The sequence below is a fragment of the Ambystoma mexicanum genome, chromosome 8 (genome assembly GCF_040938575.1).
Source record: "Ambystoma mexicanum isolate Mex_15411 chromosome 8, UKY_AmexF1_1, whole genome shotgun sequence".
In the NCBI taxonomy this organism is placed as follows: Eukaryota; Metazoa; Chordata; class Amphibia; order Caudata; family Ambystomatidae; genus Ambystoma; species Ambystoma mexicanum.
Window position 1 is genome coordinate 6,662,496 of NC_090929.1, and position 13,030 is coordinate 6,675,525.

General features: G+C 54.9%; 1 protein-coding gene across 2 annotated transcripts in view; it reads left to right on the plus strand.

Moving 5' to 3' along the window:
• The first annotated feature begins 12,059 nt into the window (after positions 1-12,059).
• AK1 (adenylate kinase 1) overlaps positions 12,060-13,030 on the plus strand; it is a 1,026,690-nt gene continuing 1,025,719 nt past the window's right edge. Inside the window, exon 1 of one of the 2 annotated variants that reach the window (XM_069609116.1) lies at positions 12,060-12,207. In XM_069609116.1, coding sequence (XP_069465217.1) covers positions 12,148-12,207 — 60 coding nt within the window. In that variant the 5' untranslated portion in view covers positions 12,060-12,147. Of the gene's footprint in view, positions 12,208-12,266; positions 12,284-13,030 lie in introns of those variants that run through there. The other variant, XM_069609117.1, reaches the window with a different exon arrangement.

Sequence of the window (13,030 nt, forward strand, 5' to 3'; positions counted from 1 at the left end):
CATGCCTTGTAGGGGAGCGGTCACATTGCTGCGCCATGTCTTGTAGGGGAGCGGTCGCATTGCTGCACCATGCCTTTTAGAAGAGCGGTCACATTCCTGTGCCATGTCTTGTAGGGGAGCAGTCACATTGCTCCCTCATGACTTGTAGGGCAGCAGTCACATTGCTGCGCCATGTCTTGTAGGGGAGCAGTCACATTGCTGTGCCATGTCATGTAGGGGAGCAGTCACATTGCTGCGCCATGTCTTGTAGGGGAGCGGTCACATTGCTGCGCCATGCCTTGTAGGGGAGTGGTCTCATTGCTGCGCCATGCCTTGTAGGGGAGCAGTTGCATTGCTGCCTCATGCCTTGTAGGGAGCAGTTGCATTGCTGCACCATGTCTTGTAGGGGAGTGGTCTCATTGCTGCGCCATGCCTTATAGGGGAGCAGTCACATTGCTGTGCCATGTCTTGTAGGGGAGCGGTCACATTGCTGCGCCATGCCTTATAGGGGAGCAGTCACATTGCTGCACCATGTCTTGTAGGGGAGTGGTCACATTGTTGTTCCATGCCTTCTAGGGGAGCAGTTGCATTGCTGCCTCAAGCCTTTTAGGGGAGCAGTCGCATTGCTGTGCCATGTCTTGTAGGGAAGCAGTGGCATTGCTGTGCCATGTCTTGTAGGGGAGCAGTCACATTGCTGTGCCATGTCATGTAGGGGAGCAGTCACATTGCTGCGCTATATCTTGTAGGGCAGCGGTCATATTGCTGCGCCATGCCTGTAGGGGAGCGGTCGCATTGCTGCGCCAGGGGAGCGGTCATATTGCTGCGCCATGCCTTGTAGGGGAGCGGTCGCATTGCTGCGCCAGGGGAGCAGTCGCATTGCTGCGCATGCCTTGTAAGGGAGTGGTCACATTGCAGTGCCATGCCTTGTAGAGGAGCAGTCACATAGCTGTGCCATGTCTTGTAGGGGAGCAGTCACATTGCTGTGCCATTCCTTGTAGGGGAGCAGTCACATTGCTGCACCATGTCTTGTAGGGGAGCGGTCACATTGCTGCACCATGTCTTGTAGGGGAGTGGTCACATTGTTGTTCCATGCCTTCTAGGGGAGCAGTTGCATTGCTGCCTCATGCCTTTTAGGGGAGCAGTCGCATTGCTGTGCCATGTCTTGTAGGGGAGCGGTCGCATTGCTGCACCATGTCTTGTAGGGGAGCAGTCACATTGCTGCGCCATGCCTTGTAGGGGAGCAGTCACATTGCTGTGCCATGCCTTGTAGGGGAGCGGTCGCATTGCTGCGCCAGGGGAGCAGTCGCATTGCTGCGCCATGTCTTGTAGGGGAGCGGTCACATTGCTGCGCCATGTCTTGTAGGGGAGCGGTCACATTGCTGCACCATGCCTTGTAGGGGAGCAGTTGCATTGCTGCCTCATGCCTTGTAGGGAGCAGTTACATTGCTGTGCCATTCCTTGTAGGGGAGCAGTTGCATTGCTGCACCATGTCTTGTAGGGGAGCAGTCACATTGCTGTGCCATGCCTTGTAGGGGAGCGGTCGCATTGCTGCGCCAGGGGAGCAGTCGCATTGCTGCGCCATGTCTTGTAGGGGAGCGGTCACATTGCTGCGCCATGTCTTGTAGGGGAGCGGTCATATTGCTGCACCATGCCTTGTAGGGGAGCAGTTGCATTGCTGCCTCATGCCTTGTAGGGAGCAGTTGCATTGCTGCCTCATGCCTTGTAGGGAGCAGTCACATTGCTGCACCATGTCTTGTAGGGGAGCGGTCACATTGCTGCACCATGTCTTGTAGGGGAGTGGTCACATTGTTGTTCCATGCCTTCTAGGGGAGCAGTTGCATTGCTGCCTCGTGCCTTTTAGGGGAGCAGTCGCATTGCTGTGCCATGTCTTGTAGGGGAGCAGTTTCATTGCTGCCTCATGCCTTGTAGGGAGCAGTTGCATTGCTGCACCATGTCTTGTAGGGGAGCGGTCACATTCCTGTGCCATGTCTTGTAGGGGAGTGGTCTCATTGCTGCACCATGCCTTGTAGGGGAGCAGTCACATTGCTGTGCCATGCCTTGTAGGGGAGCAGTCACATTGCTGCGCCATGTCTTGTAGGGGAGCAGTCACATTGCTGTGCCATGCCTTGTAGGGGAGCAGTCACATTGCTGCGCCATGTCTTGTAGGGGAGCAGTCGCATTGCTGTGCCATGTCTTGTAGGGAAGCACTGGCATTGCTGCTTCAGTCAGATTGTTGCATCATGTCTTCTAGGGGAGCAGTCGCATTAATGTGCCATGCCTTGTAGGGGAGGTGTCGCATTGCTGCATTATGTCTTGTAGGGGAGCGGTCACATTGCTGCACCATGTCTTGTAGGGGAGCAGTCACATTGCTGTGCCATGCCTTGTAGGGGAGCAGTCACATTGCTGCGCCATGTCTGGTACGGAAGCGGTCACATTGCTGCACCATGTCTTGTAGGGGAGCGGTCACATTGCTGCACCATGTCTTGTAGGCAGTGCCCTTAGGGACCACTACACACAATTAAGACTACAGGTGGGAATACAAGTTTTACCTTTGGTACAAGCCTGTACTACTATGTCAAACCGGTAGCAGTAGCGGAGCAGCCAGGCTTATCTCAAGAGTATATGAGCAGTAGCAGAGACTACACAAAGGGACCACAATTACTGTGACTCAAGCAAACACTGACTCAAAGTTTCAGGTAAAAAAATATAAGTACATTTATTTTTAAACCATTTGTTATAAACACAACACTTCTAATCATTCAAAACCACACGTAAAATATACTACAACCAACCAATTCACTCTAGTACACTCTAACTCAAGGTAAGTACCCTATGTTTTAACGGACAGGTGTTGTGAAACAAAAGACGTTACCGGGAATACTCTTGCGATCACTTTTTGACAGTAATGACAGTTCGGTCTTACTTAAAAAACACATATCCGCAGCAAGAATTGTTACCGGGACAAGAACACACTTAGCATCTGAGTTAACCAGAGAGAGTTGGGGGCCGAAATCATAGGCAATACTTTTGTCAAGGCAGACAGAATCAGAGACCACTCATAGATAGAAATTCAAGAGTCAATAGGCCGGAGCCATGGTCAAGTGGAACCGGGTTCCTGTTGTCGAGGATCACACAGTCGGATAGTTCAAAATTCAAAGTTGCCAGGAGCACTTAGATATTGTCAACAGAGGAAGCAAAAGTTATAAGAAGGAGGGAAGACAAGGGCAAGCCTTGGAGATGAAGAAAAGGGATGCACCCTAATTCCTCAAGCAGAACACAGCACCTTATTTAATGGAGAAGCTGGTGCCCTGGCAGTTGTTCCTGTTGGTTTCCTGTAGGCCCACAGTGCCTGGAGCTTCGATGTGAAGGAGGATGTCTGGAGGGGTCTGCACCACACAGGGATGAAGCCGGCAGTAACGACGCTGAATAAAAGGTGCGCTCCTTAAAAACAGGAGAGGCTCTTCAGATGGATATCCGGACCACTACTGCAGTGTGCAGCGATTTCGACCAAGAAGAGGATCGTCTGGCTATGGAAGATGAGCTGGTTATCCCCACCAAGCTCAAGGGAAGAAGACTCCGGACTGGATCTTCTCTGGTCGTCGAAGGGAAGATAGCTCAGGACTGCAGCAGGGCTTCACCGGGATGGGGTAGTTGCAGCAGCTGTCTTCTTCTCTGCTTCTCTTCGGTCCTTGTAGTTCCAGTGGCGACTCTGACTTCTAGCCCAAGAGACCTGCCTTTTATGCGAAAATCCCCCCATTCACACAGCCTGGCTGTCAATCACGCAGCAGGGGGGTTGTCCAGCCCGGACAACAACCTCAGCCAATCATGGCAAAGTGCGACTTGGGTTTCCTAGGATACCCTGTGCAGGGAGTGACTACACCCCTCCCTAACATTCAGCCCACCTGGACACCCAGGCGCCTGGAGGAGGGCTTTTGAGAAGATGCCCGCCAAAAGACGGTGAACAAAGAAGGCAAACCTAGTTTGCCATGCAAAGTAAAAAACAAGAAGTACTTTAACAAAAAGAAATGGCGAATAAACCCGACCGGAGCCAAAAGAAAGAGTATTTGGGCAAGCGGGTTTAAGTTCGAGGCTAATATAATAGATTAAAACAGTACCACGTTTACATAGTATAATCGCGGTAGAAAAGTTAGGGTAGGTACCACTGCCACCAGCCAAGTCTAAATGCTAAAAGAGCGAAACAATGCTTTAGGAGGTACAGATAAAAAGGGCTACGGATTAACCCTTTCCAGTACTCCATGTAAGATGGGGTGTACTGGATCTGTGGTAAATTGACTAAGTAAAGTTAATGGCAACTTTACCCTTTTCTGGGGGACTGTAGTCAGCCCCAGAAATGGAGTCGGTGGAAAGTCTAAAAGACAACACTGTGTCACTGCACTGAAGGTGCAGGGTAACACTCAAAAGAGGGGGACTACTGAAGTGGTGTACTCCAGAGTCCACAATCACAAAAACAGGTAAAAGACACATGGCAAAACATGGGTAAGAGTGGGGGAGAAAGCTCACACTCTTACCAAGTGAAAAAAATAAACTCCAGAAGTCCAGCAAAGCTGCTGGGGGACTCACTAGGTGAGGGAAATTAGCCATAAATGAGAATTCTCCCTAATAGGGAGCAGTCACATTGCTGCGCCATGCCTTGTAGGAGAGTGATTGCAGTGCTGTGCCATGTCTTGTAGGGGAGCAGTCGCATGGTTTCACCATGTCTTGTAGGGGAGCGATTGCATTGCTGTGCCATGCCTTGCGGGGGAGCAGTCGCATTACTGCGCCATGTCTTGTGGGGGAGCAGTCACATTGCTGCGCCATGTCTTGTAGGGTAGCAGTCACATTGTTGCACCATGTCTTGTAGTGGAGCGGTCACATTGCTGCGCCATGTCTTGTAGGGTAGCAGTCACATTGCTGCGCCATGTCTTGTAGGGTAGCAGTCACATTGCTGTGCCATGTCTTGTAGGGGAGCAGTCACATTGCTGCGCCATGTCTTGTAGGGTAGCAGTCACATGGTTGTGCCATGTCTTGTAGGGGAGCGGTCATGGTTGCACCATGTCTTGTAGGGGAGCAGTCACATGGTTGCGCCATGTCTTGTAGGGGAGTGGTCATGGTTGCACCATGTCTTGTAGGTGAGCGCTCACATGGCTGTGCCATGTCTTGTAGGGGAGCAGTCACATTGCTGCGCCATGTCTTGTAGGGTAGCAGTCACATTGCTGCACCATGTCTTGTAGGGCAGATGTCACATTGCTGCGCCATGCCTTGTAGGGGAGCGGTCGTGTTTGCGCCATGTCTTGTAGGGGAGCGGTCATGGTTTCGCCAGGTCTTGTAGGGGAACGGTCACATAGCTGCGCCATGTCTTGTATGGGAGCAGTCATATTGCTGCGCCATGTCTTGTAGTGGAGCGGTCACATTGCTGCACCATGTCTTGTAGGGGAGCGGTCATGGTTGCGCCATGTCTTGTAGGGGAGCGGTCACATGGTTGTGCCGTGTCTTGTAGGGGAGCGGTCATGGTTGCTCCATATCTGGTAGGGGAGCGGTCATGGTTGCGCCATGTCCTGTAGGGGAGTGGTCATGGTTGTGCCATGTCTTGTAGGGGAGCGGTCATGGTTGCCCCATGTCTTGTAGGGGAGCGGTCACATTGCTGCATCATGTCTTGTAGGGGAGTAGTCGTATTGCTGCGCTATGTCTTGTAGGGGAGTGGGTGCATTGCTGCAACATGTCTTATAGGGGAGCGGTCATGGTTCCGCCATGTCTTGTAGGGGAGCGGTCATGGTTGCGCCATGTCTTGTAGGGGAGCAGTCAGGGTTGCGCCATGTCTTGTAGGGGAGCGGTCACATTGCTGAGCCATGTATTGTTTGGGTGCAGTCACATTGCTGCCTCATGCCTTATAGGGGAGCAGTCACATTGCTGCGCCATGTCTTGTAGGGGAGCGATCATGGTTGCGCCATGTCTTGTAGGAGAGCGATTGCATTGCTGCGCCATGTCTTGTAGAGGAGCGATCATGGTTGCGCCATGTCTTGTAGGGGAGTGGTTACATTGCTGTGCCATGCCTTATAGGGGAGCAGTCACATTGCTGCCTCATGCCTTATAGGGGAGCAGTCACATTGCTGCACCATATTTTGTAGGAGAGCAGTTGCATTGCTGTGCCATGTCTTGTAAGGGAACAGTTGCATTGTTGTGCCATGCCTTGTAGGGGAACAGTCGCATTACTGCGCCATGTCTTGTAGGGGAGCAGTCACATTGCTGCGCCATGTCTTGTAGGGGAGCGGTCACATTGCAGCGCCATGTCTTGTAGGGGAGCGGTTGCATTGCTGCACCATGTCTTGTAGGGAAGCGGTCGTGTTTGCACCATGTCTTGTAGGGGAGCAGTCACATGGTTGCGCCATGCATTGTAGGGGAGCAGTCACATTGTTGCACCATGTCTTGTAGTGGAGCGGTCACATTGCTGCGCCATGTCTTGTAGGGTAGCAGTCACATTGCTGCACCATGTCTTGTAGGGCAGATGTCACATTGCTGCGCCATGCCTTGTAGGGGAGCGGTTGCATTGCTGCACCATGTCTTGTAGGGGAGCGGTCGTGTTTGCGCCATGTCTTGTAGGGGAGCGGTCATGGTTTCGCCAGGTCTTGTAGGGGAACGGTCACATTACTGCGCCATGTCTTGTGGGGGAGCAGTCACATTACTGCGCCATGTCTTGTGGGGGAGCAGTCACATTGCTGCGCCATGTCTTGTATGGGAGCAGTCGTATTGCTGCGCCATGTCTTGTAGGGGAGTGGTTGCATTGCTGCACCATGTCTTGTAGGGGAGCGGTCATGGTTGCGCCATGTCTTGTAGGGGAGCAGTCACATGGTTGTGCCGTGTCTTTTAGGGGAGCGGTCATGGTTGCTCCATGTCTTGTAGGGGAGCGGTCATGGTTGCGCCATGTCTTGTAGGGGAGTGGTCATGGTTGTGCATGTCTTGTAGGGGAGCGGTCATGGTTGCCCCATGTCTTGTAGGGGAGCGGTCACATTGCTGCATCATGTCTTGTAGGGGAGTAGTCGTATTGCTGCGCTATGTCTTGTAGGGGAGTGGGTGCATTGCTGCAACATGTCTTATAGGGGAGCGGTCATGGTTCCGCCATGTCTTGTAGGGGAGCGGTCATGGTTGCGCCATGTCTTGTAGGGGAGCAGTCAGGGTTGCGCCATGTCTTGTAGGGGAGCGGTCACATTGCTGCGCCATGTCTTGTTTGGGTGCAGTCACATTGCTGCCTCATGCCTTATAGGGGAGCAGTCACATTGCTGCGCCATGTCTTGTAGGGGAGCGATCATGGTTGCGCCATGTCTTGTAGGGGAGCGGTCACATGGTTGCGCCGTGTCTTCTAGGGAAGCGGTCATGGTTGCGTCATGTCTTGTAGGGGAGCGGTCATGGTTGCGCCATGTCTTGTAGGGGAGCGGTCACATGGTTGCGCCATGTCTTGAAGGGGAGCGGTCACATGGTTGCGCCAGGTCTTGTAGGGGGGCAGTCACATTGCTGCACCATGTCTTGTAGGGGAGCAGTCATGGTTGTGCCATGTCTTGTAGGGGAGTGGTCATGGTTGCGCCATGTCTTGTAGGGGGGCGTTCATGGTTGCGCCATGTCTTGTAGGGGAGCGGTTGCATTGCTGCACCATGTCTTGTAGGGGAGTGGTCATGGTTGTGCCATGTCTTGTAGGGGATCGGTCATGGTTGTGCCATGTCTTGTAAGGGAGCAGTCACATGGTTGTGCCATGTCTTGTAGGGGAGCGGTCATGGTTGCACCATGTCTTGTAGGGGAGCAGTCACATGGTTGCGCCATGTCTTGTAGGGAAGTGGTCATGGTTGCGCCATGTCTTGTAGGTGAGTGCTCACATGGTTGTGCCATGTCTTGTAGGGGAGCGGTCATGGTTGCGCCATGTTTTGTAGGGGAACGGTCATGGTTGCGCCATGTCTTGTAGGGGAGCAGTCGTATTGCTGTGCCATGTCTTGTAGGGGAGCAGTCACATTGCTGCGCCATGTCTTGTAGGGGAGCGGTTGCATTGCTGCACCATGTCTTGTAGGGGTGCGTTCATGGTTGCGCCATGTCTTGTAGGGGAGCAGACACATGGGTGCCCCATTTCTTGTAGGGGAGCAGTCATGGTTGCACCATGTCTTGTAAGGGAGCAGTCACATGGTTGTGCCATGTCTTGTAGGGGAGCAGTCACATGGTTGTGCCATGTCTTGTAGGGGAGCGTTCATGGTTGCACCATGTCTTGTAGGGGAGCAGTCACATGGTTGCGCCATGTCTTGTAGGGGAGTGGTCATGGTTGCACCATGTCTTGTAGGTGAGCGCTCACATGGTTGTGCCATGTCTTGTAGGGGAGCGGTCATGGTTGCGCCATGTTTTGTAGGGGAACGGTCATGGCTGTGCCATGTCTTGTAGGGGAGCAGTCACATTGCTGCGCCATGTCTTGTAGGGGAGCGGTTGCATTGCTGCACCATGTCTTGTAGGGGTGCGTTCATGGTTGCGCCATGTCTTGTAGGGGAGCAGACACATGGGTGCCCCATTTCTTGTAGGGGAGCAGTCATGGTTGCACCATGTCTTGTAAGGGAGCAGTCACATGGTTGTGCCATGTCTTGTAGGGGAGCAGTCACATGGTTGTGCCATGTCTTGTAGGGGAGCGGTCATGGTTGCACCATGTCTTGTAGGGGAGCAGTCACATGGTTGCGCCATGTCTTGAAGGGGAGCGGTCACATGGTTGCGCCAGGTCTTGTAGGGGGGCAGTCACATTGCTGCACCATGTCTTGTAGGGGAGCAGTCATGGTTGTGCCATGTCTTGTAGGGGAGTGGTCATGGTTGCGCCATGTCTTGTAGGGGAGCGTTCATGGTTGCGCCATGTCTTGTAGGGGAGCGGTTGCATTGCTGCACCATGTCTTGTAGGGGAGTGGTCATGGTTGTGCCATGTCTTGTAGGGGAGCGGTCATGGTTGTGCCATGTCTTGTAGGGGAGCAGTCACATGGTTGTGCCATGTCTTGTAGGGGAGCGGTCATGGTTGCACCATGTCTTGTAGGGGAGCAGTCACATGGTTGCGCCATGTCTTGTAGGGAAGTGGTCATGGTTGCGCCATGTCTTGTAGGTGAGCGCTCACATGGTTGTGCCATGTCTTGTAGGGGAGCGGTTATGGTTGCGCCATGTTTTGTAGGGGAACGGTCATGGTTGCGCCATGTCTTGTAGGGGAGCAGTCGTATTGCTGTGCCATGTCTTGTAGGGGAGCAGTCACATTGCTGCGCCATGTCTTGTAGGGGAGCGGTTGCATTGCTGCACCATGTCTTGTAGGGGTGCGTTCATGGTTGCGCCATGTCTTGTAGGGGAGCAGACACATGGGTGCCCCATTTCTTGTAGGGGAGCAGTCATGGTTGCACCATGTCTTGTAAGGGAGCAGTCACATGGTTGTGCCATGTCTTGTAGGGGAGCAGTCACATGGTTGTGCCATGTCTTGTAGGGGAGCGGTCATGGTTGCACCATGTCTTGTAGGGGAGCAGTCACATGGTTGCGCCATGTCTTGTAGGGGAGTGGTCATGGTTGCACCATGTCTTGTAGGTGAGCGCTCACATGGTTGTGCCATGTCTTGTAGGGGAGCGGTCATGGTTGCGCCATGTTTTGTAGGGGAACGGTCATGGTTGTGCCATGTCTTGTAGGGGAGCAGTCACATTGCTGCGCCATGTCTTGTAGGGGAGCGGTTGCATTGCTGCACCATGTCTTGTAGGGGTGCGTTCATGGTTGCGCCATGTCTTGTAGGGGAGCGGACACATGGTTGCGCTATTTCTTGTAGGGGAGCAGTCATGGTTGCACCATGTCTTGTAAGGGAGCAGTCACATGGTTGCGCCATGTCTTGTAGGGGAGTGGTCATGGTTGTGCCATGTCTTGTAGGGGAGCAGTCATGGTTGCACCATGTCTTGTAGGGGAGCAGTCACATGGTTGCGCCATGTCTTGTAGGGGAGCGGTCATGGTTGTGCCATGTCTTGTAGGGGAGCAGTCACATGGTTGTGCCATGTCTTGTAGGGGAGCGGTCATGGTTGCACCATGTCTTGTAGGGGAGCAGTCACATGGTTGCGCCATGTCTTGTAGGGGAGTGGTCATGGTTGCGCCATGTCTTGTAGGTGAGCGCTCACATGGTTGTGCCATGTCTTGTAGGGGAGCGGTCATGGTTGCGCCATGTTTTGTAGGGGAACGGTCATGGTTGTGCCATGTCTTGTAGGGGAGCAGTCGTATTGCTGTGCCATGTCTTGTAGGGGAGCAGTCACATTGCTGCGCCATGTCTTGTAGGGGAGCGGTTGCAGTGCTGCACCATGTCTTGTAGGGGTGCGTTCATGGTTGCGCCATGTCTTGTAGGGGAGCGGTCACATGGTTGCACCATGTCTTGTAGGGGAGCGGTCACATGGTTGCGCCATGTCTTGTAGGGGAGCGGTCATGGTTGCGCCATGTCTTGTAGGGGAGCGGTCATGGTTGCGCCATGTCTTGTAGGGGAGAATACTAGGTACAGCACCCTTACTGCTGCTAACAACACTGATTCTGGTGTGTACAGAACCCCTGGCAAATACTGGGTACAGCACCTTATTGCTGCTCCATCACCCCTTCTGCTGTGTACAGCACCCCTGGCGAATACTAGGCACAGCACCCTAACTGCTGGCTTCATCACCCCTTCTGCTGTGTGCAGCACCCCGGGCTAATACTAGGTACAGCACCCTTACTGCTGGCTTCATCACCCCTTCTGCTGTGTACAGCACCCCGGGCAAATACTAGGTACAGCACCCTTACTGCTGGCTTCATCACCCCTTCTGCTGTGTACAGCACCCTTGCCGAATACTAGGTACAGCACACTTACTGCTGCTAACAACACCCCTTCTGCTGTGTACAGCACCCTGGCGAATATTAGGTACAGCACCCTTACTACTTGCTTCATCACCCCTTCGCTGTGTACAGCACCCTGGCGAATACTAGGTACAGCACCCTTACTACTGGCTTCATCACCCCTTCGCTGTGTACAGCACCCTGGCGAATACTAGGTACAGCACCCTTACTGCGGAGCACTGGACCCTCACTGCTGGGTACAGCACTCCTGATCACTGCTGAGTGCTGTTACTGTTTGGAGTCACTGGTAAATGCTCGTTTGCGCTTGATGCGCCCTCCTACCCCGTTACAGCACCCTTGCTGATCACCCTTGCTGATGTGTACAGCACCCCGGCGGCGCGCCACCTCTACTGCAGCCAAACGTGCGGTTACTGCTGCCTACAGGAGTCCAATACCCCCAGCAATGCCCCCACCCCACCCTGAGGCAGGGCTGCGGGCGCCCTTCCACTAAAAGGGAGAGGTGTGGACGGAGCTGGGGCAGATTTTAAGACAGGGTGAGGGGGGGTTCAGAGGGGAAAGAAGGGGGGCGTGGGCATAGGATACAGGGAAGGGGCACTAGAATGATGGCACGCACAGGGGGCTGTGCAGAAGCGATGCACGGGGTCCCAGTGCGGGGTCGGTGGCAGTGAGGGGTAACGGTGGGTGTATAGAGGGACAGAGATTCAGTGGGCGGCAGGTGTGGGTCTGGGGGTGGCACAGAGGCAGGCGTGGGTCTGGGGGCGGCACAGAGGGAGGCGTGGGTCTGGGGGCGGCCCAGAGGCAGGCGTGGGTCTGGGGGCGGCCCAGAGGCAGGCGTGGGTCTGGGGGCGGCACAGAGGGAGGCGTGGGTCTGGGGGCGGCCCAGAGGCAGGCGTGGGTCTGGGGGCGGCCCAGAGGCAGGCGTGGGTCTGGGGGCGGCCCAGAGGCAGGCGTGGGTCTGGGGGCGGCCCAGAGGCAGGTGTGGGTCTGGGGGTGGCACTGAGGCAGGTCCGGGCCTGGGGGCGGCACAGAGGGAGGCGTGGGTGCGGGGGCGGCCCAGAGGCAGGTGTGGGTCTGGGGGTGGCACTGAGGCAGGTGTGGGTCTGGGGGTGGCACTGAGGCAGGTCTGGGCCTGGGGGCGGCACAGAGGGAGGCGTGGGTGCGGGGGTGGTCCAGGAGGAAGTGCAGGGGGAGGGTCGTCTGCAGTCGCTCCTCTCCTCGGTCTTTCGCAAGCTGTGGACTGGAGTACCGCCACGATCCTCATCCCAGGGAGGGGGCAGATAATAAACGCCCTGTTACCCCCACCCGAACCACCACTTTCATCGCAGCATGAGCAGCTCGGAGGCGAAAGACTACTTGTGCAGGAGGGGGATACCCCACCTCCTGGAGGTGAGCGGGGGCGGGGGGGATACCCCACCTTCTGGAGGTGAGCGGGGGCGGGGGGGGGATACCCCACCTCCTGGAGGTAAGCGGGGGCGGAGGGGGATAGGCATGACGGGCATGGAGGGAGTAAAGGGACAAGGGGCGACATTGGGGCAATTGGGAGACGTAGAAGAAATGTTGCATTGGAGGAAGGGGGCATGGGGGTAAGGGGGGCATTGGAGAAATATGGGGGCACGAGAGTAAGGGGGCATTGGAGGAATATGGGGGCATGGGGGTAAGGGGGGCAATGGAGGAATATGGGGGCATGGGGGTAAGGGGGGCATTGGAGAAATATGGGGGCACGAGAGTAAGGGGGCATTGGAGGAATATGGGGGCATGGGGGTAAGGGAGGCAATGGAGGAATATGGGGGCATGGGGGCAAGGGGGCATTGCAGGAATATGGGGGCAAGGGGGCAAGGGGGCATTGCAGGAATATGGAGGCATGGGGGCAAGGGGGCATTGCAGGAATATGTGGACATGGGAGGAAGGGGGGCATTGGAGGAATATGGGACATGGGGGTAAGAGGGCATTTCAGGAATATGGGGGCATGGGGGTAAGAGGGCATTGCAGGAATATGGGGGCATGGGGTAAGGGGGGCATTGGAGGAATATGGGGGCAAGGGGGCAAGGGGGCATTGCAGGAATATGGGGGCATGGGGATTATGGGGCATTGGATGAATTTGGGGGCATGGGAGTAAGAGGGGCATTGGAGGAATATGGGGCGTGGGAGGAAGGGGGACAGTGGATGAATATGGGGGCATGGAGATAAGGGGGGCCTTGGAGGAATATTT